Source organism: Teleopsis dalmanni, chromosome 2, assembly GCF_002237135.1.
Source record: "Teleopsis dalmanni isolate 2A chromosome 2, ASM223713v2, whole genome shotgun sequence".
In the NCBI taxonomy this organism is placed as follows: domain Eukaryota; kingdom Metazoa; phylum Arthropoda; class Insecta; order Diptera; family Diopsidae; genus Teleopsis; species Teleopsis dalmanni.
Window position 1 is genome coordinate 165,340,254 of NC_051847.1, and position 27,752 is coordinate 165,368,005.

Below are 27,752 nucleotides of genomic sequence, written 5' to 3' on the forward strand. Positions count from 1 at the left end.
AAGAAAACAACCATTTCTGTTGAAATTTTATAATTTTATAACAGTATTGACAATGTTGATAGTGTCATGTCACTAATCATTTGGCTTTATAAAATATAGTATCTAGCGTAGATCTTATTTATTTATTAGGATTCTCATAATAGCAAAATCGTTTATGGAAAATATCCAAAAAGAAATGAAGCGAAATTTGAAATATCTGCAAATATATAAAATAAACCGGAATCCCTAGACGCAGTAACCCAAATCGGAATGGTCTCAAGTGACTAAATTAATTAAAATCATAACTTACGCTATATAAGAGGATGACTTAAATAGGTCATGTCGGATATATTATAAATCATAGATATTTAAAGAAAAGCTAAATTTTGAATAATAATGTTAATAAAAATTCAAATGTTAATAATTCCAATGTTAATAAAAATGCAAATGTTAATAATTTCCATGTTAATAACAATATTAAGAAAGTTAATATTAATAATAATGTTAATGTTTATAAAACGATAATAATTAACATATAAACATTTTCTTACACTCGTTTAACTTTTTAACAGAAAGCAACTTCGAAAAATGAGTTATTCTGTTATACTGTTATATATACTGCTATACTGTTATGTTGTTATATATTCAGCATTACATTAATCGGTTAACATACCTACTATTGAGTTCGTACACACTCAACAATAATGTTGTTGAAATAGGCTCTGTTATTAACGGTTCTAATCTATAATAAATATTTTTTTTTCTACAACTCACACCAGAAACTCAATTTTTAAATTGTTGAAAGCAATATAATTTATAAAAATACTGTATATAATATAAATATAGTATAATCATAATTATTTATTTATATAAATATTCATAATAACAAAACCTTGTATAAATTGTATTTAAATAAATATTAAAAAAAATTAAATAAAATAATATAATTAATACATAATTAATAATATTTATAAATATTTTTTATTTTATTATTTTAGGAATCAGAACGACGAGTGGGATTCCAAGTTGATGGTGAAGAAGATGATTTTTATAAAAGACCGATGAAGTTACACAGACGGTAAGACAGAAATAATTTAAATTGAACCAGTTTAAATTTTATAAAAAAACGCTTATTGAATAAATATATATTTCTTAAAAATGTTATAAATATATTTTGAATAATTAATTCTATTAAATTCTATATATTTATATTAAATCTAATTTAAATAAAAATAAATTAGCAAGAACAGTAGTACAAACGAAAATGCCAGCACGATTCTTGTGTCTACTCTTTCTAAGTTGATACACAGTAGCACTTTCTGGATTAACTTCTGTGACTAACTTATTTTCCCATAATTTTATCAGATAGGAAAGTAAATAGGGTTTAAATTTTGCAAGTGTGCTGGATAGGGGAGTATTTCATACTAAAGTTTTAGAAATTATACCATGTGTAAATTTATGGGCTGCCTTGATGAAAAAATACTTTTTCGGGCTATCTCGTTGTTCATCAAGGGATACTGAATCCAACAATTTTCTAGCCGGAGCATTTTTCACATTGGCACGACATGACCGAGCCAGCGAAGCCGCTGAATTTTATTGCACTTAACTATTTCAATCTCGCGGTATAGCTTATAAAGGTAATCATTCCATCAAATTCGAAACTCGTTGCCCATGAGGAATGACCATAGATCTTCCGAATAATTTTTCTCACCTTAGACAGAATACTATTTATTTATTTATTCTATCAATTTATTTGCATATTCTATTTATTTATTTTCTCTATTCTATTTATTTATTTTATCTATTCATTAAGGGTACTTTAAACATTAAGCATATGTAGTTTTAAAAAATGTTTGTCGTCCTACTATTAATTTCTTAAAGTAACTTAAGAATTTTTGAGGCAAATTATAAATAAAATAACTATCTTTTATTTAATATCAATTTTTCCCAGATACAATGTTTTATGCAAATCATACAAGCAAAGAAAAATACAATCTCGCAATTGTCTTGCTGTTTTCGATTTGATTAATAGATTTTACATATCCGAATATCCAATTATGTCAATATGTAATAGATATTGTATGTATATCGTTAAAAATATTTATTTTTCTTTACTTATATATTCCAGCGATACGCCACATCATTTGAAAAACAAACGTGTCACGCACAATCTCACCGATAAGAAAGCCAGTGAGATTATTGCGAATGCACTGATTCAGGAAAAGAAATTGCAGCAGCTGCCGCCGGTGCAGTCACCGATACAAGAAAACGTTGATGCTGAACAAAGTGAACAACAAAGCGCAAATCATCCATTCGATGCATCTCTTTCACCAATTCCACCAGCTTCACCACCAAGCACCGCACCAGAGGCTGCCCTACAAGAAGGTAAGCAGGAATTTGAACAAAATAATGCAACTTATTTGTGTACTGAGTTCGTGATTAGTCTGAAGATGCTTTCACGGAATACATTATCGAGATCATTTCGTGGAAATACCAATTTTTTAAAGTGTTCGACTACTTCTTTAAGAAACGTAGAATAAATTTTTTTTTAAATATCTAATGGAATTTATATTCTCATTCTCTATAACATGCTTTCAGCAAAGTTTTTACTTTTGAAATTTGTTGAAATGTATTTCCAACCTTTCAAGTGATTTCTGTTTTAAGAAAATTGTATTCCATAAAACATACCATAAACAACTTTTTCTAATGTAACGCGTAATGCTTTTCACATATCGCAAATGAGATTACATTTTGCATTATTTTTATGGCAATAAAAATAAAGGAACTCACAACGCAACGAATAATAATAATTTTCCTTTGTCAAAATATTGAATTGGCACTTGACAAAGTGAGAACGACGCGAAAAATCAACCTGCAACTGTTGCAGATACCCGCAAACCGCAGAAATCGATAAAAAATCAATACAAACATTTTCCCCGGCTTGGGTTTCTTATTAAAATTTACTCGAACACAAATTGAGTGACGTTCGTGGCAGAAATGTATTGTATCTTTCAGTTCACTTGTTCAGTTGTTCAGTTGTTCAGTTGTCTTCGCTTGAAGGGAGTATCTACGCATTACTCACAACGACACAAAATCAATTTTACCTTTTTAACGGATGAAACTGTATTTGCTACCATCGCTTCTATTCGTTCCATTTTTTCCGATATTTTTTTCTTTATTTTTGCTTAACCCACTTTAGATAGAGCATGGAGCATGGAGCATGGAGCATTGTTATTCTAACAATGCGAATAGAATTTTCCATCTATAAAATTTTTTAAGGTGGCAATTATTGTTGCGAATTCCGAAATACTCGCAAAAAACTGTTGATTTTGCGGTTCAATCAGCCTTTTTGGGATAATAAAGGGTTGAAAGTATTATCATTATCACTTTTGTTCCTTTGAGTGATGAATTCGAAATGTTTCTCACAAAAGATTGAAATGGGGTTATTTTGTGGAGTATAAAAGGACAATATTTTTTTAAGTAAAGTAAATAAGCGAAGTAAATATTTTGAGTGTTAATTTATTTGTTAATTTGATTGTTTCAATGAATGTGACACTTTAAATTTAAAATAGAAATCAGAATTTTAACTTTGTTACTTGTATTGTATATTGTTTATACATGCCACTGTAATTGATAGACATTCGCAGAAAAGTCCAGTATTAATAGATGATTAACGTTCTTTCTTGTTGTTGTAATAGCTCACTAGGACCAGTAAAGCAGATAACACGAAAGGTTTACACGTCGAATACATAGGTTGGGTTGTGGATGGGTGGTGGTTGGGAGAGGGAGAATAAAGGAGTATATGTGGGTATATGGTGGGTGGGAATTTTAATTCAGCTTATCCTGGGTCCAGGCGACGAAACTTGTGCACTTCAAGAGGGTGGGCTCAAAGATCAATTGGACGATATTTGCCTGTAGCAAAAAATGGTTATAAATCAGCCTTCGACTGTAGCTGACAGGGGCAGAGATTGAAATAGGAGTTTCTATAGAACAAGCGCTCAGTCTAGCGCTAGAGGTGTTTACAGAAACAACTCTGTAGTCAGTTTCCTTTTACTTTGAGCGCAGGATAGAATAACCATTAATGACAGTATGAGTATACAACTATCTCTTTGTTGCGTACCTCAAAGTTTCCAGACAACGTTGGCATGTCCTTGCATGCAACTGTGAAAACAATTCTTAAAATTTTATTTCGGTTTTAAAAGCTCATATATTTTCTTTATACAATAATATTTTTCATATCGAGGCATCATGATTGATCTAATGCTGTCATATGTGCGATGTTATCCTAGGATATTATGCTAGTCTTCCTCTGCTTCACGGAAAAAACAATTTCTAACATAATGAAACAGAACGATATTTATTGATTTACATTCTTAGGGGTATGCCATCGACTCTAGAAATGAAAATAAATTATAAATGGTTATTATCAAATGAAGCCTAATGCAGATTAGGTTACTCTAACTTAAATTTCTGATTTTTCTAAACAAAACTGAGCGGATCGAGTAGAGAGAAAAAAAACCCGAAGATATCATAATTCGACAATCTCCATCAAATTCTTGCAAATACAATAACAGACAAAGTGTTCTGGGTTATTCACATCCTCGAAACGTGACTTCATTAAAAAGATTTCGGACCATCTATAGTTCAGTTACAACTCTTATTAATCCTTCCACTGATGTTATTTTTCCTTCTTATTTCGGACCATCTACTTTTGTCGGTAGAAGGAATTGAGGAATCCACTTAAGATGAATTTGATTTTATTTTGCAACGATATTTTCATCTTACATTCGCTTAATATTTTTGACGCACTTATGGATCAACAGCAGCTTTTTGATTGTTTACTGTTAAAAAAACAACCTGTAAGTGTGAAATCTTTTAATGAAGTGTTAATTATTTGGGTAAACAAACTCACAATTTTCCAGTGGCCTTGCAACTTTTGACTTAGTAGGCAGTAGTAGTTTGGCATGAAGCTACTACGCTCAAAAAGATACTATATCTGTTTTATTGAAATTAATGAAAAATAACTGAAAATAATTAAATTTTAAACAAATAATTGCTTAAATAATTAAACAAAACTGAAAGTAATAAAATTTATATATATAAGTGTTAAAAAGAATATAATAAAATATAAAAACATAAATTATATATTCAAGAGCTTTTTATAAAAAATAGGTTAAATATATACTATATATAAAAATCGAAAGTATATAACAAATATATTAAATATATAATAAGACGTAAAAAGGAAAATTATATATAATATATGCGTATGGAATTTTATTATATATAATATATGTTATAATATATGCTAAAATATGTTACAATATTATTTATAAATTGTATGTTTAAATGTTTATGTTATATGATTATATATAATATATATAAATGTCATATTATTGTATATATATATATATAATATATATATATGCACAAAATATCGGCCATCATTATAGAGTGTACTGCTCCGGTAGAATTCAGTACTTAGGTTATTCTATTCAGTTACTTTATAATATATTATATTAAATAGTTGAGATTGCAGTGTGTTTTGGTATAATTTTTAATTTTATTAATTTAAAAAAAATTTATTTATAGTTTATAGAAAATTTAAAATATTTTAACGAACGAATTGAAAATAAATAAATTAAATAGAATAAAAAATTCATTGCATTGAAAATAAAAAGCTATAAAAAATAAATAAAATAGTCTTTAAATGTTGCTATAAAAATTTTTTTGTTTATTAGTAATTTTTAAAAAAAGATTACTTATACGCAATGCATAATCATTTAAGCAACAAATTCTTCTGCTATTATTTAATTTCTACAAATGTATATATGCTTACATATATATACAGGAATACATGCAATATGTATATATACATATATATGTGTATGAAGTATGTATTAATTTCAACAAAAGCAATCTTATCAACCTGCTGTTATCAGGTAAATAGAGTTAAAGTTAAGTTGAACTGAACTGTGTTGAGTTTCGCTGAAATTGTTTAAATGAAAATTGCAAAAATAAACGTGATAATTAAATTTATGAACATTAAAGTAATAAAGAGTAAAAAATAATTTCTCAACTAATAGAGTCAACGTGTATTGCGTTTTAATCTGCTCATTTACGGTACTCTTCCCACACCCAACTTACACTCTTATCCCAACGATACCGCGGTATATAACAACTACTTCTCCACCTATGCTCATAATCTCTTCAATTCGCTATCGAATTGTATCTCAACTCTGCGTAGACTTGCGAGTATATCAACAAGTGGTGCAGCAAAAAACCGAATTGGGCTTGCTAATTGGTTGTGAGGCTCTTGGACGTCTATGGCATAATTTAGTTATTTTTTTCACTTGTCAACGTTAACAGGTGCTTCAGTCCGTTGTATCCGTTGTAAAAAAAACTCAGATTCTGTAATTACACACTCTACCCCTTCTATTTGTGTACATACGAACGCTGTAGATACGCTTGTAGATATTGTATCTTGTTGTTGCTTTCTGCTTTCGTACGCGCTCAGATATTGCACTTGTACGGCGTACGGGTACGAAAAAAATATATTATTTTCCATACTCGTTAGTCATAATCGAACTTTAAATCGCGAAACGTACGTAAACGAAACACTAATGAAATGAAAAAATATTTAAATAAATAAATTTAATTAACGCAAACGAGTACGGAACGATATTTTTATATGAAATTTTTCAGTACGTACGGTTTGGGTTAAGAAATTGTCGTGTTTTTGAAGTAAACGTGATCGAAAGACTTTTTTTCATTTATAAAAATAAAATATTTTATATAAACAATAAAAGTTATATAAAATCAGCTATTTTGTATACTTTTTTCAATGCAGCTGAATCAATTATAAAGAAGTTTATTGCACTAAAAAATAAAAAATCGGATTAAAAAAATTACTCATACGCAGCGTGTTACCGTTTAGTCCATTATTTTTTTTTTTTAATTTTTTTTTTATTAAAACTAAAGAGAAAAATATTTATTTAAATAATAAAAATATTTTTCACCACATTTGTTCTTCGTAAATAAATGCTGCAGGATTTTTCTTGAATTTTAATAACAGAATAGCTTTGGGTGTGCTGTCTACGGCTTTATTGTTTTAAAGTAAAATTTATATTTGCAGTGCAAGGATTTTATTGCTCTTAACCAATCAACCAAACCGCTTGTATTATTTACATTATCGCTTCGAATTTATTTCATCCACAAATCTTCAGCAAATTGTTGCACTCTTATTTGCATTTGCAGGTATTCATATCCGAGCACAGATACTTGTGTATATAAATCAAATTTATTTGGTTATCTGCATCATACCAATACTTCATACATATATATGTATATATACGTATATACGTAAAATATTTGAAATTTATTTACGTTTTTTTTTTTTAAATTTTTTTTTTAACTATTTCTGTTGCATTTTACCATATCAGCAAAGTTGCAAGCAATGCAATTTGGTTTTCTTACAAATTCCTCAAAGAGGTTGTATCTGTATTTGTCTATCTGCAAATGCATCCATGTCGGGTATATGTTGATTTTCGCATACAATTGATTGAAATAGAATATATACGTATAGTACTATATATTTCTTATTTAGCCTTAACAAATGTTGACAAACTCAAAAGATTCTTAGATTTTTTATACGAATATTTATTCGAATTTTATTTTCTCTGCCATTGAGCTTGTGTAAACTTTGCTTGGTAAACATTTTCTAAAGTCGCACGAGTATTCTATTTAATAGATATATATTTTATGAAATATTTTTTATGAAATTCAATTACAATAGTTTACTCAGTTGTACATAAATGTACATGTGCGTTTTGTTAATATTTGCATGAATTAATAAAACATTGAAAACGTTTGCCAATTTCGGTTTCGTAAGGATTGCTGGATTGCTGTTTTTCTTATACCTTTGGGTTTGTTGAATTATAAATTTCCTGTTAAATATTCAGTGTTTGAATTATAAAATAAAATGCAATCCTCAATTTAAACTATTTTCAGTTAGCATTGCTTAAAAATTTATTGTTTACCATATCTATTGTTCCTTTGTCTGGCTTCCTTTTCATGAATATTCTTTGCAATAATGTTGAAAATTTTAAAGGCTATTCTGCTTGACTGTCCTTGTGTTTTTATTGTGGAAAAAGAATTACAATTTTAGCTTGAAATAAATCTCTTGTTTTCTCATCAATGAACGCATTTTATATAAATTTTAGAATTTTACACAAATAATTTACATGTTTAATAAAAAATAATTTTTTATTGAAATATTTATTCTGAAAAGAACATTTGAATAAATTAATAGTACCGGTTAGCGATTTGTATATCAGCGTGAGGTCATAATGTGTAAAGCACTATAAAGGACAGTACTTTGTTATATGAAACCGATGCTTCACAGGGAGGAAATTTTAATTGTTTTAGGAAGAAATTTGAAATTTAGTGTTTTATTTCAAATTTATTTCATTTCATTTTAAATTTATTTTGTTTCTAATTTATTTTATTTCAAACTTATGTTATTTCAAATCTATTTGGTTTCAAATTTATTTTATTTCATATTCATTTTATTTTATATATATTTTATTTTAATTTATTGTATTTAATTTTTTTTGTTCCTTTAATTTTTTTATTTAAAGCTTTTCATAGACATAATTCAGCACTCCTTAATTCTTAAAAGAATTTCTAAAGTCTTCTTAAAACATTTCTTTCTTCTCGTTATATTTTTTTTCTTTCTTACACTTTTTCTTTTTCTCCTGCTTGATACATTTTTATTTGCTGTGTTTGTAGCCATGGTTTCATTAATAGATATCAGAAAGCTTTCGAAGGGTCATAATATAAAGATTTGGAGAACACTGATATATGGGCTTTCTTAAGTTATTTTGCTTTATAACTCTTCTTAATATATTTCTTGCTCTTTTAAATACATTTCTTCATCTTTTTAATGTATTTCTTCTACTTCTTTATACATTTCTTCTACTTCTTTATATATTTCTTCTACTTCTTTATACATTTCTTCTACTTCTTTATACATTTTTTCTACTTCTTTATATATTTCTTCTACTTCTTTATACATTTCTTCTACATCTTTAAACATTTCTTCTACTTCTTTATACATTTCTTCTACTTCTTTATACATTTCTTCTACTTCTTTATACATTTCTTCTACTTCTTTATGCATTTCTTCTATTTCTTTTTACATTTCTTCTACTTCTTTATACATTTCTTCTTCTTCTCTATACATTTCTTTCTCTTCTGAAAACATTTCTTTCTCTACTTAATACATTTTGTCTATTTCCTCATACATTCCTTCTTTTCTTTGACATTTTTTCTACTTTATACATTTTTTCCTCTTCTACTTATACATTTTTTTTTTTGATCTTCCTAATCTAAAAACATTTCTTCCTCTACTTAATACATTTCTTCTATTTCTTCATACATTTCTTTCTTTTTTTAATAGACTTTTTTCTATTCTTAATACATTTCCTCTTAAGATATTTCTGTCTACTATGTTCATTACCAAGGTTTCGCTAGAAGACGCTAGAAAAATTTTGAGATGCCATAGTAAAAAGTGTTGGAAAACACTCTTTACTTCAGTTATTTCAAGATAAAATATATACATATATCTATTTTAATAATAAATCTTTAATATAAATATATTCTCTTTGATTTTCACTAATAATAATAAGTTTCACTAATAGACGTAAGAGAAAAGCTTTGATGGGTCATTGTAACAAAAATTGACGAACACTGATATAGATGTTTCTTAAGTTATTTTTATTTAAAATTTGTCTTAATACTTTTCTATTTGCTCTTTTTTTTATAGAAACTAATTGATTATATTAATTATGAAATCAAAAATTACCTCATCCTACATTGAATTTATTTTAAGCTGCAATCTTTGTATAAATCTATTAGATCATATTTAAGTTTTTACTTCATGCTTTGAGCACATAATACAGTTTAAATAAATCAGAAAATTTGATTAAATTATTTTATTTTTAGAACCGATAAGATGTTTTTGTTTTAATTTCTATAAAGTATATCATCAAAATTAGTCACCATAAATTCTTGAATTTTAGCGTATATACTATCGTAAACTTTAAGTTCATAAATTGCTTCCTTTTTTCCAAGCTTAAACTTAAATATGCGATTATCGTCAATAAAGTTTAGACAAACTTTACGACACATTAAAGTGCAGTTTTCTGTATTTTAGTTATCCATAAGCCATCTAACCGAGTTTTCCCTAACAGTTTATATCGTTTCCTTATTTATTTATATGCAATCTGTATTTCCCCATCGGAGGTTAATATGCACTTGCACTATTATATATATACGACGTTTGTTTTATATATATGATACACTTTATGTTAGAGTTTCAATAAATCATCATCATTTGGAATTATAGCTTACAGGGATCTATACTAATCTATTTGGTTCTATCGCTCATCCTCTTTTTTAAACCCCCATCTCCTCTCCTCTAAATCTACGTCGATGTCTTTATGTCGTTTTAATCTTAGTTTCATTTCCTCAAAACCTGTTTAGACATTATGCCTGCTTTTAATCGTGGTCTTTCAACTATTTTTGTTTGCTATGATTTTTAAATGGTTTCTATGTTCAACAGATCATGATTTTTGTTCAACAGATTATTATTATAGTTATTCGGTTTTTTATATTCCATATGTATATTGCTTGAAGCAATCTGCTTGATATTGCTTGATTTTGCAATGCTTCTTACATTTTAGTGGCGTATGAAATTACAAACATTAATTAGCAGACTACATGAAAATAAAAAATATCTCTGAGATATTTATATTTAATTAATTTCTTGTATTTTATTAAGATGATATAGATTTTGTATAAGTGATTGGAGCGCGTTCTATAGAAAGTTCGAGTGCTTCTTATAGTTTTTCTGTTTAAACTATTGTTAAAAGATTGTTAAATATGTGGACTCTGGTAAGATGTGGTTATATCGGTTCTGTAATATATTTTATTTTGCAAAGCGTAAACAGTTTTTTAACCCATATCTATGTTCGTTATGTTTCCAAATAATCGATTTCTTAATCATATCAGAATTAAAAGTATATGAATATATTCACATTTTATGTTATATTGATAAAATGTAGCCATTATTCTGCTAAAAAGGGGTAGATATACTACAAAATATTTTTTGCAGTGTTTTTGTAGCACATTATGTGTAGATTATATGTCATGAGGAAAACCTATGTTCTAATCTCTCCCTGTAATGAATATATTTTTTATGTTACACAGATGAAACGTAGCCATGTTTGTACCTAATAAGAGTAGACACACTACAAAATATTTTTTGCTGTATTTTTGCAGTGCATTTTAAAAAAATTACATTTCATGAGGAGAACCTATTCACTTATCCCTTCCTGAACATGTTACTGATAGTAGGAAGAATTTTCTTTAGATAACACATTTTGTTTGGAGTCATAATTGCTTAAAAATTTCGTTTTTCTTTTTTGAATAATTTTTTATTTAATTATTTTTTATTTAATTTTTTTTTTAATTACTTTTTACTTTTTATTTATTGACTTGATTTTTGTTCTCTGCATTGTTGCAAATATTTGCTAAAGCACACATCAAATGAATGACACCAAAATGTCTACTTCATATATAACATTTCCGGTTACTAATTCTAAAAGAAAATGGCTTCCAGTTTGAATAATTCTAAAAATCTTTTACAGCACTTAATTTTAATTAAATAATGATGATGTCATTTTTAAAATTATCAATATTAAATTCAATGTAAGTTTAGTAACACAAACAAAAAAAATATAAAACAGACTTCTTTATCATATTCGATTTTAAATTAAATTTATAATTTTTTATTGTGCTTAACTGGCTTAATAAGGGTAACATTTTGATAAGTACTACAATCGCAGAAGTAGAAAGAGTGACTGTATGACTGACTATTTATCGATGTGCTGAAAATGAAATTCACAAATGAAAATAGGACTAATCAATGCTAAAGCGACAGGTGACCAAGGTCAATACTAGGGAGCCCCATTACCAAATATCTATAAAATCGTACAAATACAGATATGTAGGCAAGATTAATCACTATTTCGAAATGACAACATTCCGCTCCACTTTTCATATCAAAAACACACAAAGCCATAGTCAAACACATACCTATTTGCGTATCTATGTTATTTTACGAATACTTCACACACAAATACCAACTTCTATCGTTACGGGCACATCGTAAAAGTTTGTTTACTTTGCGTCATTTACTGTTTTCATTATTAATAAAAAATGAAATAACAAAAACTGTTATCAGTGACCGTTCCGATAATATGTAACCATTCGGTATGTGCACTAGCCAGGGTACTAGCCAAAGTTGTACCCTTTGCGCCACAATCGGTACCCTAAAACTTTTCGAATGTATCTATCCGATGAAGTGTGTTCATTGTTTAAATTTTCGGTTTTGTTTTGCTTTCGTTAGTTTTGTCTTCTGTCTTCTGTTTTCTTGTTTCTGATTTTTGTTTTTCACTTCTCTGTTCCTACAATATTCATTTTCAAAGATTTTCTGCATGAAGTTGAGATACTCGCAGAAGAATAGCAGGCTAAACAAGGTATCAGCGTATTCGCTTGCTTTTTCAGTTTTTCTTATCTGTGGAATTTTTTCAGGTTGATATCAAAATAAACGTTAACTTTGTTTTCAACTCATTATGTTCGTAATAGAGAAAGCACAAATCCATGGTCAATGGAATACGAAGGTGTACTCCCATTGTGTTCCATATCTTCCGTGAGTTTCTTGTGTTGTGTATTCATAAGCTACGATATTCTGTTCCTGTCTTCTGCCATTAGGTTTGCGTGAATTGTTTTTAATTTCAACTCTACAATAAATTTTCACTTCTTACCTTCTTATCATTACACTATTTCATTTATTTTTGCTTATTTTTAATTTTAAGTTTCATTAATTCTTTTCAATTTTGTTGAAAATATCTAAAAAGTGTTATAGAAAAAACTTACTCGTGTTTTTAATAAAACTTTCTTCATTAATTTATGCCGTCGTACTTCTTCTACTTCTTCTACTTCTCCAGAATTCACCGGTTTCTGTTGCAATTTGTCAAATTTAAAAAACAAAATAAGCAACAAAATAAAAATAACACAGAAAAGGAAAACAAAAACAAAAACAAATATTTATATAAATTTTGGATTTACTTTCATTTTGCAGTGTAATTAATCATTTTCCTTCTCAGTTCTAAAATTACTTCTTCCTTTCATCCGTTTTTTTCCTCGATTTTTTTCTGTTTTGGGGGCAGGTTTAATTTACTTTAAAGGTCGGTTTTGCCTGAAAGTGTAGTGCACAAATGTTAAAGTACTTTATTATTGTAGGTTGATATGATTTCTCTACTCTCTTTCAGGATAATTTAATTTTCCGGTGTTTTTTTGTAAGCATAAAATGATGTCCTTTCTGGTTTGATTTTCACTTTTTTCCAATTTAAATTATCATTTTTTTAACATTGACTTCAACTTTGACTGATTGAGGATGTTCATTTGATTTGATTTGCTTGCTTTGTTTTATTTTATTTTATTTTATTTTTTATGGTTTATTAAAAAACTCTTTGGTTTGCTCATTGACTGGAAATTTCTTTAAATTACTTCACAGGACTGAAAAATATTTATGGTATAATAATGCCAGTAAAAAATAAAGAATCAGTAGTGCGAAGGATGGATAAGAAGGTGTTAAAAATGAATTCACATTATAAAGGCAGAAGACTTAGTAAGATTACTTAAAATATTAGAGAGATTTTCAAGCAGATTTGAATTGTAACAACAAAAATTTTTATTTATATTTAATTAATTCAATTTTTAGCCTACCATACAGTTGTTTCGAGTATTGCCAAATACCCATCATAATTATAAATAAATAAATAAAAAATTTTGTTGTTGTAATTCACTACTGTTCAAAACCTCTTTGTTATAAACAATAATTTCTATTAAGTGAAATAAGCACTACAGTCAAAAATGACGTTAAAATCAAATTTTATTTAAAAGATTAAAGTAATATTGTTAAACATAGAGAAGAAACTAACTTGTATTTATCGATGCGTCCAATGGAAATAATGTGGAAATAAAACGGTTTTTTTTTCAGTTGATTGAGAAGGATTTGATCCTTCCTGCATGTCACATTTTTAAATATGGACATTGACAACTCTTTCATCCATTGACTTAAATTCTTCTAAACAGAGATAAAGAATTGATGGGATCACTATTTTACTAAATTGCTTAGACGCTCTACTCTTGGTGTACTTGATAATGATATCAATATAAATATCTATATAATATCAGAGTTTCTGACCTTATTAGAAAGTTTGACAATAAAAAAAACTTGTTATTTATAGGGGTTTAGCGATCAAGATTAACAGTTTATGTCACAACTTCATCAGTTTACATAAAAGTATAAACTTAGTGACTTATTGTAGATGCAATAGTCTTTCGAGAATTATTTGTAGATTTTCACTGCTTTAGGTGTGACAACTATGTTTTTTGAAGTATTCATCAAACAAAATATGAGATGCATCACTGAAGAAAATGCGAAATTACTATTTCTGTTGTTAATTTTAATAATCTGGGCATATTACTGATTGTTAAACGATCTATATTGTTATATGGAGCTCTTAAACTAACATTTGATGTGTTAGATTATAGGTCTATTTGACAGATGTCCTCGAAATAACGAAATGCAAGAAAATTTTTTTTTTTGATTAATTAAATTCTTTGAGTAAGAACCATACAGTTCTTTCAAATGTCTTCAGGAGTTTTCGAATATATTTTTTTGTTTTAATTATATTTAATTTTATTTTATTTACATAATATTTTATTTATTGTTATTACAATCAGCTTAAGTTACAGTCATATCGTCAGTTTTGTCATACAAATAATTGCACTTACTCATTGTTTTATAGAATTACGAAGTCATCATTATCATAATTCTGTTTTATAAATTCATTAATTAACTTTGACTTTTAATTATGGACTAAGTATCAATTAATTAAGAGAAATCATATGTCAATTTATGTAATTTAAATAGTAAAATCAAAAAATTGTTCTGTGCTTTCGATGAGGTCAATAAATCCATAAAATTGGTTAACTTTTGTGATGGCAGAAATCCAAGTGAAAGCATATTGTATACAAAAATTATTAAAAAAATTTTATATTTACTGCATATAAATTCTTGCATAGATAAGTAGTCGCTCTATTCTTTTCAATTATATTATTTATATTAAAAATTCAAAATTATTTGTTATATGAAATTTGCTGCAAATATTTTTTGAGTAATATAAGTATATTCTTTTGCAACTTTATTACCGACATGTCAAAAAAATTTCTCTCTTCACTGTCAAATACTAAATATGCATGCATAATTTAGTCTCAAACTTTGTTATTCTAGTAGCTTCTCATTGAAGAAAGAAGAAGGATGTACTTGAATTTTGCGAAGCACACTGCTGCAGCAAAGTAAATTTTCTGTAAAATCTCATAATTTGGCATAATATAGACGACTCGACCCCATTTGTAGTTTGTACACAAACAAGGACGACATTTTCGTTAACGTTGACTGCATAATAAAGACGTTAGAACAACAAGAATAGTCAGTATATGTATAGGGTATATGGTGGAATATGGAAAATTCGTAAAGTAAATGCCCAACAATATTCAACTAGGTGGAAAGCATAGCAAAAGTCTGCACGAAACTGTATGGCACATTGCTCCGGGCTTACGAACTAAACTCTCCTCACTTCGTTATTGATGAGCTTAAGATTTGATGCAAAGAATAATGTAAATTACCAATAACCAAAATGTCTGGAATGCTTATAATGCAACATATACGAGTAAAATCTGAATAATTCAATTGGGATATGATGTTGAGATATGATTTTGTCAGAATACATTGACCTAGAGGAGCTTATTATGAATGCAACGTTTCAATCGAAAATCTACCTTTTATTCGATTCAGTTTATTTATTTAAATTTGAAAAAATTATAAGTATAAGTAAAGTAGTAACGAATAATGCAGTATAATGTATAAAAAAATGGAAAGGTTTTCGATTTTTATAATTTCATTCTTTTATTCCTTTTGTAATGTACTCCATGGAAAACTTTAAGACAGATAGAAAGAGAGATAGATGAAAGAGTTAATAAAAATGTGCAATATGTATATTTTTTGTATATTTTTTATTTTGCATATCAATCTGCGTTTTGAATTTTATTTACAATTTTTGGAAAATTGTATAAAAAGGGAATAAACTATATACTACATACCTATATTCATGAATTAGAAATAAATAAAACGTACTTGATTTTTTTGTATAGTTTTTATAAGATTTAAGATTTTATTTCATTTCACAATTGATACTTCATTTAGAAATGTTTGCTTAATTTACATATATATTTTATATTTGAAAAAATATTAATTAAATAAATGAAATGTATTTATTATAATTAAGTTCTTATATGAATTTATAAACAATATAACTAATAATAATAATAACTAAATTAAAACTAATATTCTCTATAGTACTAATAGAGAATATATCCCATCGCTCAATAAAAATCGATTTCACAGTCATTGCTAAAGTCTTACATCTGACTTAAATATTAAATATTCAGATAAGTTGGTATTCAGATTTAAGATAAGAGTGTGAAATTGCCTATAAGTTTCCGATCTGACACATATATGGCAATATTATGCACAAATTCATAATAAATCCATCATCTATCAAGCCATACGTGACACAATTTCATATAGGGAGAAAAATTTGAAGAAAAGTTTAAAAGTGTTGATATGAATTGATCACCATTATTATTATATTCTAAAACTGAGCTCTATTCTAAAAACGAAGATAGATTGTTCTACAATATAAGCATAGAAAAGTTAGAAAAGTCACCGAAACTGAAGTCTATTCCAAGAGCATAGATAGATCATTCTACAACCATGGCATTGAAAAGTAAGAGAAGTATTGGAATGAATATATCAGCATTTTTTAATGGATTACAACCTACAACCGAAGTCTATTTTAAGAGTAAAGATAGATCATTTTACAACTATGCTATCGAAAAGTTAGAAAAGTGTGATTGTAACTCTTTTGAAGTAGAGTATATTGACCAATAAAGTCGGGTTCCTAAAAAAAATTGTTTTTCTTAGCTAGATAGGAGACTTATTGAATGGTCTATACGAGTATAGTGTTTTTCTTAAACTATAGAATTGACCCTCTCTAAACATTAAATTAGATACTTCTATAAAATAGGTTCCAAGTTGGAGAAGCTTTTATGTATTTTTTACATGCATAAGCTAAATATAGCTTTAATTAAATTCTATTAGAAAATTTACTAAATTTATTACATGTAACAATAGCCTTAAAAATATTTTTAAATATTTTATTTGAAAAGTAAAGTCAGCTTATTTTTTTCAATTTTTAGTTTTGCGCTTTTAAATTAAACTTTAAATTATCTATGAACAAATTGCCCCTACAGCAAGTTCCGCTGTTTTTTGTTATTTAATTTTTGTACTCAATCCGATTAATTTTCAATAAATAAATTTTACAAAGAATCCTTTTTGATTGAAATTACGGGTTTATTGCTCCCTGAATGCAATAAAAACATTTTGCAGGCTCTGGCTCTGGGTGTGGGTCGTGCCTGCAGCGGGCCCTGCCGTTGTATTTGGTTTCATGAGTTTTACAGAAATGCACAATATAATAAAAGCATGAAGTTAGATAGTATTTGCAACGATAAATGCGATTTTTTATAATTTTTATTTTTATAGAAAATAAAAGAAGCAGAAGCAGAAGCAGAAAAAAGCAAAGCGTATTTTTTTCTGTGAAGCAATAAATATGCTATGAAAATTTTTACAAAATTGCTGTCGCAAAACGAATTTTTCTTATTAAGAATTTTTAAAATATAACGAAAAGTGAAATAAAAATGTTTAATATAAAATTAAAAATAAAAGAAGGTGACAACACCTTTCCTCGTTCCGGACGTTCGAACTCACATTTCAGTTCGAGCGGGCGCAGCAGTCCGGCGAACATGAGTCTACGCAGTTCGCTTGCATCCTCAAATCGTAGTCCAAGCAATTCCCTAAGGCGGAAAGACAAACGTGTGCGTATCGTGACAACATATACCGGTGACATTGAACGAGACAGAGAATATGGTAAGTTGACTAGGGCGCCTGCAAATGAAAGACGGTGCAGTGCAGTGTAAGTGCGAAGGTGGAAGTAGTTCTGAATTTACTGTCATAAATAAAATTAAGTAAACTATTCACATACACTTGAAAAAACATTAAACGACAAAGGAGTACATATAGTACGTTATTAAAGTACTCAAGTACTCAAGTACACATGTATAAGTAAATATGAACTTATTTACCAACTACGAATTGTACGGATTCTACGAGTTCTACGAGTAAACGTCGTAGAATTCGTCCTAGTGGTCTCATTTTTTATGCCCGAAACAGCTTTTAGTTGGTAATTGCAAATCGTGACTTGCATTCAAAATTTTGACTTTACGTAAATTTTGGTTAAACACAATTTACAAAGTTCGGGAAAGCATCTTGGCTTGGCACAAATGTAACATACACACGAACTTTTTACACAAATATTTGTGAACGTAGACAAATTCGTTTATCACAGCCATATAAATTCTAACATTATTTGTTCTCATTGTTGTTGTTGTTGTTGTTGCTCTTTTTATGTTATCATAGATGCGCCTGATGGTGTAACGGAGCTACGTCTGGAGCAGTTTGAAATTCATATTGAGCGCACATCTGCTGGCCTTGGCTTGAGTATTGCTGGTGGCAAAGGTTCGACTCCGTTTAAAGGTGATGACGAAGGCATTTTTATATCACGTGTAACTGAAGGAGGCCCTGCGGATTTGGCTGGCTTGAAAGTGGGGGATAAAGTACTAAAAGTCAATGGCATATCTGTTGTCGATGCGGATCATTATCAGGCTGTTCAAGTGCTTAAGGCATGCGGTGCGGTTTTGGTGCTAGTGGTACAACGTGAAGTGACAAGGTTAATAGGTCACCCCGTATTCAGTGAAGATGGTTCACTTTCACAGGTGAGTTAAAGAAAAATTTATCACTTTTACTTGTTTTTTTGTTTTTTTTTTGTTTTTTATCTCCTTTACATAAATTATGATTTTAATTTCCAAAGTGTTTAGTTAAGTTTTGTATTTGTATTTATGATTAGGTGTTATATATTTTTTTTTATTAAGTTTTATTTAAGAATAATATATACTAAATGATTTAGAGTTAAAATTACAAAAGGTGCTTGGTTATTGAACTCTATTTTTTTATTAGGATTTTAGAAATCGTATTAAAATTTCATATTAAGCGTTTCAAAACTATAATAAATAATAAAATTTTGTTCGCTTATTCGCTGAATTAAACTAATAAATGATATGTAGTTAGAGTTCTGTTATGTTCCACAACTTTTCTGCACAATATCTATAAAAATATGCAGATAATCTTAGTTTCTAGAGGTTTTATTTCACCAAAATTTACTTCCGATATGTATTATGCGTGGCCCTGTAGCAAAACAGGTTGAGGAGAGAAAGGAACAATTTTTGTAATCGTAAAATCATTTCTAACCGTTTACAATAAATGGTTATTATTATTTCCATATTTTATCATAGTATCTTAAGAAATCTACAAAAATTTCTAACTCAAACTATTGTGTGCTACTAGAATCAGTTCGTTAAACAATTTCACAGTTTTAGTATAAATTGTTTTTCTCCATATTTGTTGAAGACTTCAATTACAATAAATATTATTTTAAATTTTCGCTTTAAATATACTGAGGAGCAAAAAAAAAGGTTTATTAGAATGAAATAATAAATGATATTCTGCTCAATATCCATTATTTCAAAGGTTTTCTTTTTATTATAATATAATACTAGGAATTCGCTTTTACGAGGGACCATTATTTCCTATTTCTTGAGACTTACTTTTAGAGGTAATGATGCGCATATTCATATGCAGTCCTTGGTTATACTCATTGCACTTTAATTTTTATATAAAAATTATAAACACAAGTAGAGAAATATTCTCAGTATTTGCTTTCGAACAAATAGTTTTGACTGAGCCGTTACTATATTTAAAATTTTTTTCAAATGCATCGTTTTGTAAATGCTTAGAAGTTACAGAAACTGAAAATATAGTTTCTAATGCAAATTCAAATATAGTTTACATCAATTAAGAGAAATTTAATTAAAATTATTTCCATCATTCACAGATATCTGTGGAAACACGTCCATTGACAGCACAATTGCAACAGCAAATACCAGCATTAATACAGGAACAACATACACAGCATGAGAAATTTATACCACCGCCAATTCAAATCCTACCAGAACATCAGCAGCAACAGCAACAGCAGCAGCAGCAACAACAACAACAAATGCAAAATCCTGCAAATTTGCACAATTATCACGCAAATGTATTTACCACACCATCAGTCGCCGCAGTGCCAACAACACCAACAACTTATCTCCAACAACAGCAGCAACAACCGCAACATGTTGGCAACATAACAACAAATGGTATTTTGGAAAATGGAAAGGTTTGTGAAAATGCATTCGTATTTTTATTTTTACTTAATATTATTAACGCTAGTAAAGCTCAAATCTTATAAAAATAGAAATAAAATTTAATTTGCTTTTAAAATACTTTTAAAAAAATATGTATTTTATTTAAAATGTTTTCAATACATTTAATTTTACACAGGATATTCCTTTAAGTTACATTCAACTGCACACAACTCTGATACGCGATCAAATCGGTCAGGGGTTGGGTTTCAGCATTGCTGGTGGTAAAGGTTCGCCGCCGTTTAAGGATGGTAGTGATGGTATTTTCATTTCTCGTATAACTGAAGGTGGCTTAGCTTATCGCGATGGTAAAATAATGGTCGGTGACCGTGTAATGGCTGTAAGTATACAAGTCTATCTATATACACATATATATATAGATATGTATATACATTATAAAAGTTGTTTTTTTTATGTTATTGTATTCATCGGTGCAGCTTTATGCTGCCATCCTTTAAAGTGTTTTATTTTGTTTTTTGTTAAACGTATTTTCTCATTCATTTGCAGATTAATGGAATTGACATGACAAATGCATATCATGATGCAGCTGTGCAATGTCTAACTGAACCACAGCGATTTGTGCGCTTGGTGTTGCAACGCGAATACCGAGGTTCTTTCGAACCACCACACAGTCCGCGCAGTCCAGCAGTATTAAATTCATTAAGCCCATCAGGATATCTCGCAAACAGACCAGGTAAAATACACAGTGTATATTGGCTGGCATATATTAAAGAATTTTAAATATTCTAGCTAACTTTAAGCGTTCCACTGGTGATATGGTTTTGGAACAAAAACAACAAATACATCAGGAACCACAGCTACAACAGCTACAACAGCAACAACAACAATATAAATACATTACACAACCCATCGCATATGATACAAACAAAAATATATCGACTACAACTACTACAACAACAATGGCTCCGATATCAGGAGGTAACAACATTGTTGGCGTTGTTCCAGCTACTAAAACGAATGGTTTTGCTACAACAACTACAACAAGTGGAAGTGCATATCAACAACCTCAAATGCAACAGCAACAGCAACAGCAGCAGCAACAGCAACATCAGCAAAATCAGCAACATTACCAACAACAGCAGCAGCAGCAGCAACCAATCGATAAAATGACAGGGCAGCCAATTCCAGCACCTAGACGCACTAATTCTGTGCCATCAGGTGATGGTGTTGCTGAATCCACTTCAGCGCAAACAAATAGTAATTCACCAACATCAAATGTGCCATCTCAACCGCCGGAATCCTCAGAGGCTCAGGTAAAATTTCATGTTTATTGTATTGTATAATTATCTATGAGTTTCGTTTCGTTTTCGTTACTGCACGCATATAAGAAAGAATTCTGTCAAGAATTTGAACTCAAAAATTTTTCGAAAACATTTTGTTTATTGTTTATTGTCGTTTGTTTAGTTTTTAGTTTTTGTATTGTTGTTGTTGATTTTATTCATGAAATACATGGGCTCGAAATACTGTTTGTTTTAACGTGTGCCATAACAAATAAAATTGAGTAACATTTCTATTCGAAACTGTGCCATACTTAAAACAATAATCTTCATTAGAGCACTTAGTTTGTATTATTTTCTAATATTTAAGCTTAACAAACATAGTTTGCCACAAATTTTAATTATTATTTTCCAATAGCCAAAATAAAAGGTAAGTAATTTTATTTTTAACATTTCATTATTATTATTAGTATTTTAATTAAAAACAGTAATTTTATTTAAAATTTAATGATTTTTAAAAAGAATTTTAAGTTAAATATTTTATCAATTATATTATTTAATACATTTCAAAGCTTTCATTTAAGAACTATTTTGTTTAATATGTTTTTTGGTTTTTTTAAAATATTTTTTTTTGGTTTTTTTAAAATATTTTTTTTGTTTGTATATAAGTATATATATGTATAATATATCCTCACCATAGTGTGGTGAAAAACACCAAGCATTTGAGCTTTGAAATTTTTTAAGATTTGCACAGAATAGCAAAAAAAATTTTTTTTAATATAACTATTATAAATGTATTTAATTTTTTTTTTTACTGCCGGTTAAAACTTTTGATTAATTTAGAATTTGTTTAATTAATAATATAAATAAGAAATTCTATGCATAAAAACAACAAAAAATTTTACTTAATATTTATTATTTAATTTATATTACTTAATTTTTATTATTTTTTAATTTATATTATAATAAGCTACAATTTATAAAATTATACACATATTACTATTTAATTTTCATTATTATTTTTAATTTATTATTATTTTAATTTTTTAATTTATTATTATTTTTAATTTATTATTAATTTTAATTTATTATTACTCTTAATTTACTATTATTTATCATATATTATTATTTTTAATTTATTATTTAGTTTAAAAATCAATAAATATTTTAAATAATACAAAATAATAAATATATACTTGATATACATATATCATTTACTATTTATTGTTTTGTAATTAAAAAAAACTTTTAATTCAAAATTAAAGTTTAAATTTAAAATTTGAAATTAAAAATAATTTTAATTTTTAATATTTATTTTTTAATTTTTATTTAATATTTGTTTAATTTGTATTATTATAAAATTCTTATTTTTTAATATTATATAATTTCATATTACTATTTAATTTTTATTATTAATTAAGTTTATTATTATAATTTTTACTTACGTCTTTTATTTGTAAATGCAGAAATATTTTAATTAAATATAGTCAAATAATATTATTATTTAATTTTTATATGCAATTTACAAAATAGTTATACAATTTTGTTAATTCGAAAATAAAATTTAAAATTAAAATAACGTACAAAATGTTAATATTATTTAGTTTGTGCTATTTCATTACTTTTTTTTTTTGAAATTAAAAAATTAATTTTGTATGAAAAATTTAATGCTTTATAAAAATTTAATGTTTTACAAAATTTAAGCTTTATATATATACACAAAAAATTATTATTTAATTTTTATTAATATAGATTTAATATAATCAGTATATATTTATTTTATTGTCATTTAATTTTCGTTATTTTAAAACTGAACGGTGTGTATATACATATATAAGGTAAGTTTCAAATATTTATTTGTGGCAAATTATGTATTTTTTCATTGTCAGAATTATATTTTAAGATTAATATATTAAAAAAAAAACATTTATATTCTATATAATAAAGCTTTTAAATAATTTATGTAACCTCTTATAATTGTTGATGATATTTTTGTTGCGGTTTAACAACATTTTGATTTTTGTGTAAGTCGTGCTAATTTATTTAAAAAAAAAAAATTCAAAAATAAAATTAAAAATAATAATTTTTTGATATGACATTTGTGTGTTTTGCATGCGTGAAGCATTACTAAATTTTTAAAATTTAGTTTCTTTTTGTTGTACTTCATATTTCAAAAATTTATTTAAGTATATAAAGTAATTAATCCATTTTATATAAAATATATACTAAACGGATTAAAAGTTATTGCTTTTTTTATTGAACTTATATATTTGGCTTATAGTATAATTTAAGACTATATAAAATAAAATTTACAATATATTTAGTAAAAATAAGAAATAAAGCTATAAGTTAATATTTAGTATGTTTATTAATTTTTTTAGATTTAAAATTATTTTTTGTTTTTTTACTACTAAAACATCGTACCTAAAAAGTATTTTCTCTTTTTTTCTTTTTTAAAACAAATGATAATTTCAAAATAATAAACAAACAAACAAAAAAAAAATTAAAATAATTAAACAAAATGTGGCCAAAATTAACAACTGAAACTTCCAAAAATTTATTACAACCCGATTCCTAATTAATTGGATCAACACTTATACAATCATTAGCCACCTCCACTTCGACCATTGACGAGCGAAGATTTCCAAGCAATGATACCAGCACATTTCCTTAGCGGTGGCAGCCAGCATCAAGTGCATGTAGCGCGTCCAAATGAAGTCGGTGTTGGTCCATCCGTCACTGTGACGGTTAATAAGGCTGTACCCGATTTACCTATGTTCCCAGCTGCTCCCACCGAATTGGGTCGCGTAACTGAAACCATTACCAAATCAACCTTCACAGAAACAGTGATGACACGCATTACCGACAACAATTTAGCGGAACCACTAATAAGTGAGGTGACTATCACATCAGCACAAGAATACAAATAAAAGAACGTTAACATATGCTTGATTTGTTAAATAATTTCTTTCCTTTTTAAGTATTTTTTTGCCAGTAAAAGGTTTTTGTTATTTATTTTTTCAAAATTGTTCATTTATTGGCCCTCATCTTTCATTTTACTGCACTTGTCACATTATTAAAATTTTAAATCAAACTCTTTTTTTATCATATCTAATAGTTTATATTTATAATGTAAATAAATTTTAATTTTAAAATTTAATTTGTAGCCTAATAGAGAACTTCACAAAATCGTATCTGACACAAGCAAGCTTCTTGTAATTCAATTTTATTTCTACAACTTCACATATATTTTTAAGGAAATCTATTAATTGGTTTTGGATTCAAATCTATGCTAAATTTTTTAGTAATTACTTTTCAGTAAGAAATAAAATCAACTTTACATTGAAACCTGAAGATTTTATTTCTTTAGTCAGGAAGTTGAATAATATTTTAAAATAATCGGTAATCAAAAATCGGACTTAACAAAAACATTGAAGAGGTTTGTTAATACCACATTGTGAGAAATAACGAAGATACATGAAGGGGTGTGAATAATAATATTAATTTTTCATTTTCAATAAATTAAAAAATTAATTTAAAAATGTTATTAATAAAATTATTAAAAATAATAGTTCATAATAATAAATAACGTATCTCGAAGTTGATCCATTTTAAGACTAATAATCATTCCGCTGAAATTAAACATATTAAAATTTTAATAATATTAACTTTTTAATTTGTTAACATTCATTAATATAAAGTTAATTATTTTATATGAAGAGCTAATACATTTTAGTTATAGCCACTAACTGGTCATCATATTAAAAATAAATTCCTAAGAATATATGAAATTTTTATAAATAAATGATACCTGATAACAATAGAATTGCTTCATTTCTTAATATTGTTTTTTGTATCTTTTTTCATGACTTCGTGATTTTAATTGAAAAATGTTGAGGTAGAGGAAATGTGCTGATAAGATAGATATATTATTTTCACATGTATTTATAATTAGTATAAAATTGAGTTGCTCTAATGCAACATAAATACTATTTAATATTAGATAAAATAATTTATTAAACATTTGAGATTAAATTTAAATAGAAGATTAATAATTAATTTTTGACATTAAAGTAAAGTTATAAGTCAGAATACATATACGAATATATATTAAATTTATACAAAGTGGTTTTGACTTTAATATTATAAATTCTGGAAATGCTTCTTTGGTTATAGAACACATAAAAGTGGAGACGACAAATTTTTAATAGCTACTGACTATAGGGTAATTCGCAAATTGTACTCAGAAATCAAAAAATCATTTCCTAAATTTTCAATCATTTTGAGTCGGAAACCCCTGTATAAATTATAGACGTAATAATATTTTGTATAAGAATTAAATATTAAACTATATATCAAATACCAGAGTATAACTATAGACAAATTGAACGAAACAGTCATTACATCAATATTCAGCAATTGCCGATCAAATCACATTTTAGGTACGGTTTCAGTTCATCGGCTGAACAAAGTTATCGCAGTTCTATTATCGTATCATTCATTGATGTTGCTAACGCATGCCAATTCCTGTTCTATATAAGAAAAAATATATGTATTTTAAAAAGGACTGCCATATTAAACTGAAAATAAATCTTATAATAAAACTGCTTAAACTACGAGTCTGATATTCTTCAGCCAGTTATAAATTAAGCTACCCTGCAGAAATTTGAGATCCAGAAAGATTTCATTGGGATCATATATAAAGATAATACCTAAATTATTGTTACATTTTTATTTTATATCGTTATTATTATACTCTTACCGTTTTAGTTTTGATAGCATATTTATAACTAAAAAATGCTTATGAGTTTCTATTTTAATTAATATAAATAACATTAATAAATATATATTATATAATTTGTATAATATATTTATTAATGTTAAATTATATATAATAATATATAATAACATATAATAATATATTATATATATGAGATTAGTTAATGATTATTTAAATGATTTGCCTCTGTTAACTATAATGTGTTTAATATGAGACTAAAGTATAGTGTAGTTATTTGAAGAATAAAGATATTTTGCGAACTAAAAAAGATAGTAAACTTCAACTAATGGACCCTCTGCGGATCATCAACAGATTTTAGTCTATTCAAGTATCATTTCTTCAGTTATATCATACTGAATTCTCATAGTTCGACGAGATTCGATGCGCTATTGTTTATCGTTTCATTTAATGATTGGTTCCTATTGTCTTTGAAACCGCATATTAGATACAATATTTGTAAATCACAATCTATCACATTGTACTACACTTGTTATAATAATCATAGAATTTCCTTACAAATAAGTTGCATTTAGAAACATAAACTGGTTTGTTATGTTACCAGTCAGATAAACACATCAATAGACTCTTGCAGTTAGCTCAAAATCTGACAATCTCTCACTTTGAAAATTAACAGTTAGATAAATATATCGATAAATGTTTGTGATTAGATACAAAAAAAAGCTGATATACTATTATGTATGTTAACTATGTATTAGATAAACTGATGATTAGACTCAAAAACTGAGATACTAGTTTTAATATTAATGATTACATTAATAGATCGATAGATAAACAGATAAACAAATCGATAGTTAAACAGAGTACTAAAAAAACACATTGTTAGATAAACAGATCGATAGATATGTATGGTTAAAACGTCTTTGGCATCTCTTTTGCTATATTACAATACCTGTTATTGGTATTATAGGTATATTATGGATTTTGCTATGCTGAACTATACAATACTTCACAATAGTATAAAGATATAGAAATACTTATAATACCTATAGAAATTTTTACTATAGCTTGTTATTTACTTTTGTTGGCTTTTTGTAGCTACATGAAGCATTTCTCAAAATAGTGAATAGTTGTTCTCAAATGTTCTTTTAAATTAAATGAAAATTTAAACATCACTTTTTAAT

General features: G+C 27.0%; 1 protein-coding gene and 1 long non-coding RNA gene across 5 annotated transcripts in view; one reads left to right on the forward strand and one right to left on the reverse strand.

Moving 5' to 3' along the window:
- Positions 1-27,752, forward strand: part of LOC119680750 (protein lap4-like) — a 69,040-nt gene that overhangs the window by 13,140 nt on the left and 28,148 nt on the right. For 2 of the 4 annotated variants that reach the window (XM_038093711.1, XM_038093713.1), the window contains exons 9-16: positions 978-1,057; positions 2,108-2,364; positions 18,710-19,065; positions 20,241-20,567; positions 20,732-20,932; positions 21,100-21,286; positions 21,343-21,866; positions 24,440-24,727. In XM_038093711.1, coding sequence (XP_037949639.1) covers positions 978-1,057; positions 2,108-2,364; positions 18,710-19,065; positions 20,241-20,567; positions 20,732-20,932; positions 21,100-21,286; positions 21,343-21,866; positions 24,440-24,727 — 2,220 coding nt within the window. Of the gene's footprint in view, positions 1-977; positions 1,058-2,107; positions 2,365-17,761; positions 18,161-18,709; positions 19,066-20,240; positions 20,568-20,731; positions 20,933-21,099; positions 21,287-21,342; positions 21,867-24,439; positions 24,728-27,752 lie in introns of those variants that run through there. The other 2 variants (XM_038093712.1, XM_038093714.1) reach the window with 2 other exon arrangements.
- LOC119680751 lies at positions 11,842-13,521 on the reverse strand. The gene is made up of 3 exons (XR_005252486.1): positions 13,174-13,521; positions 12,982-13,065; positions 11,842-12,845 (listed from the first exon to the last, which is right to left on the reverse strand). It is a non-coding gene; the product is annotated as an uncharacterized LOC119680751 (long non-coding RNA).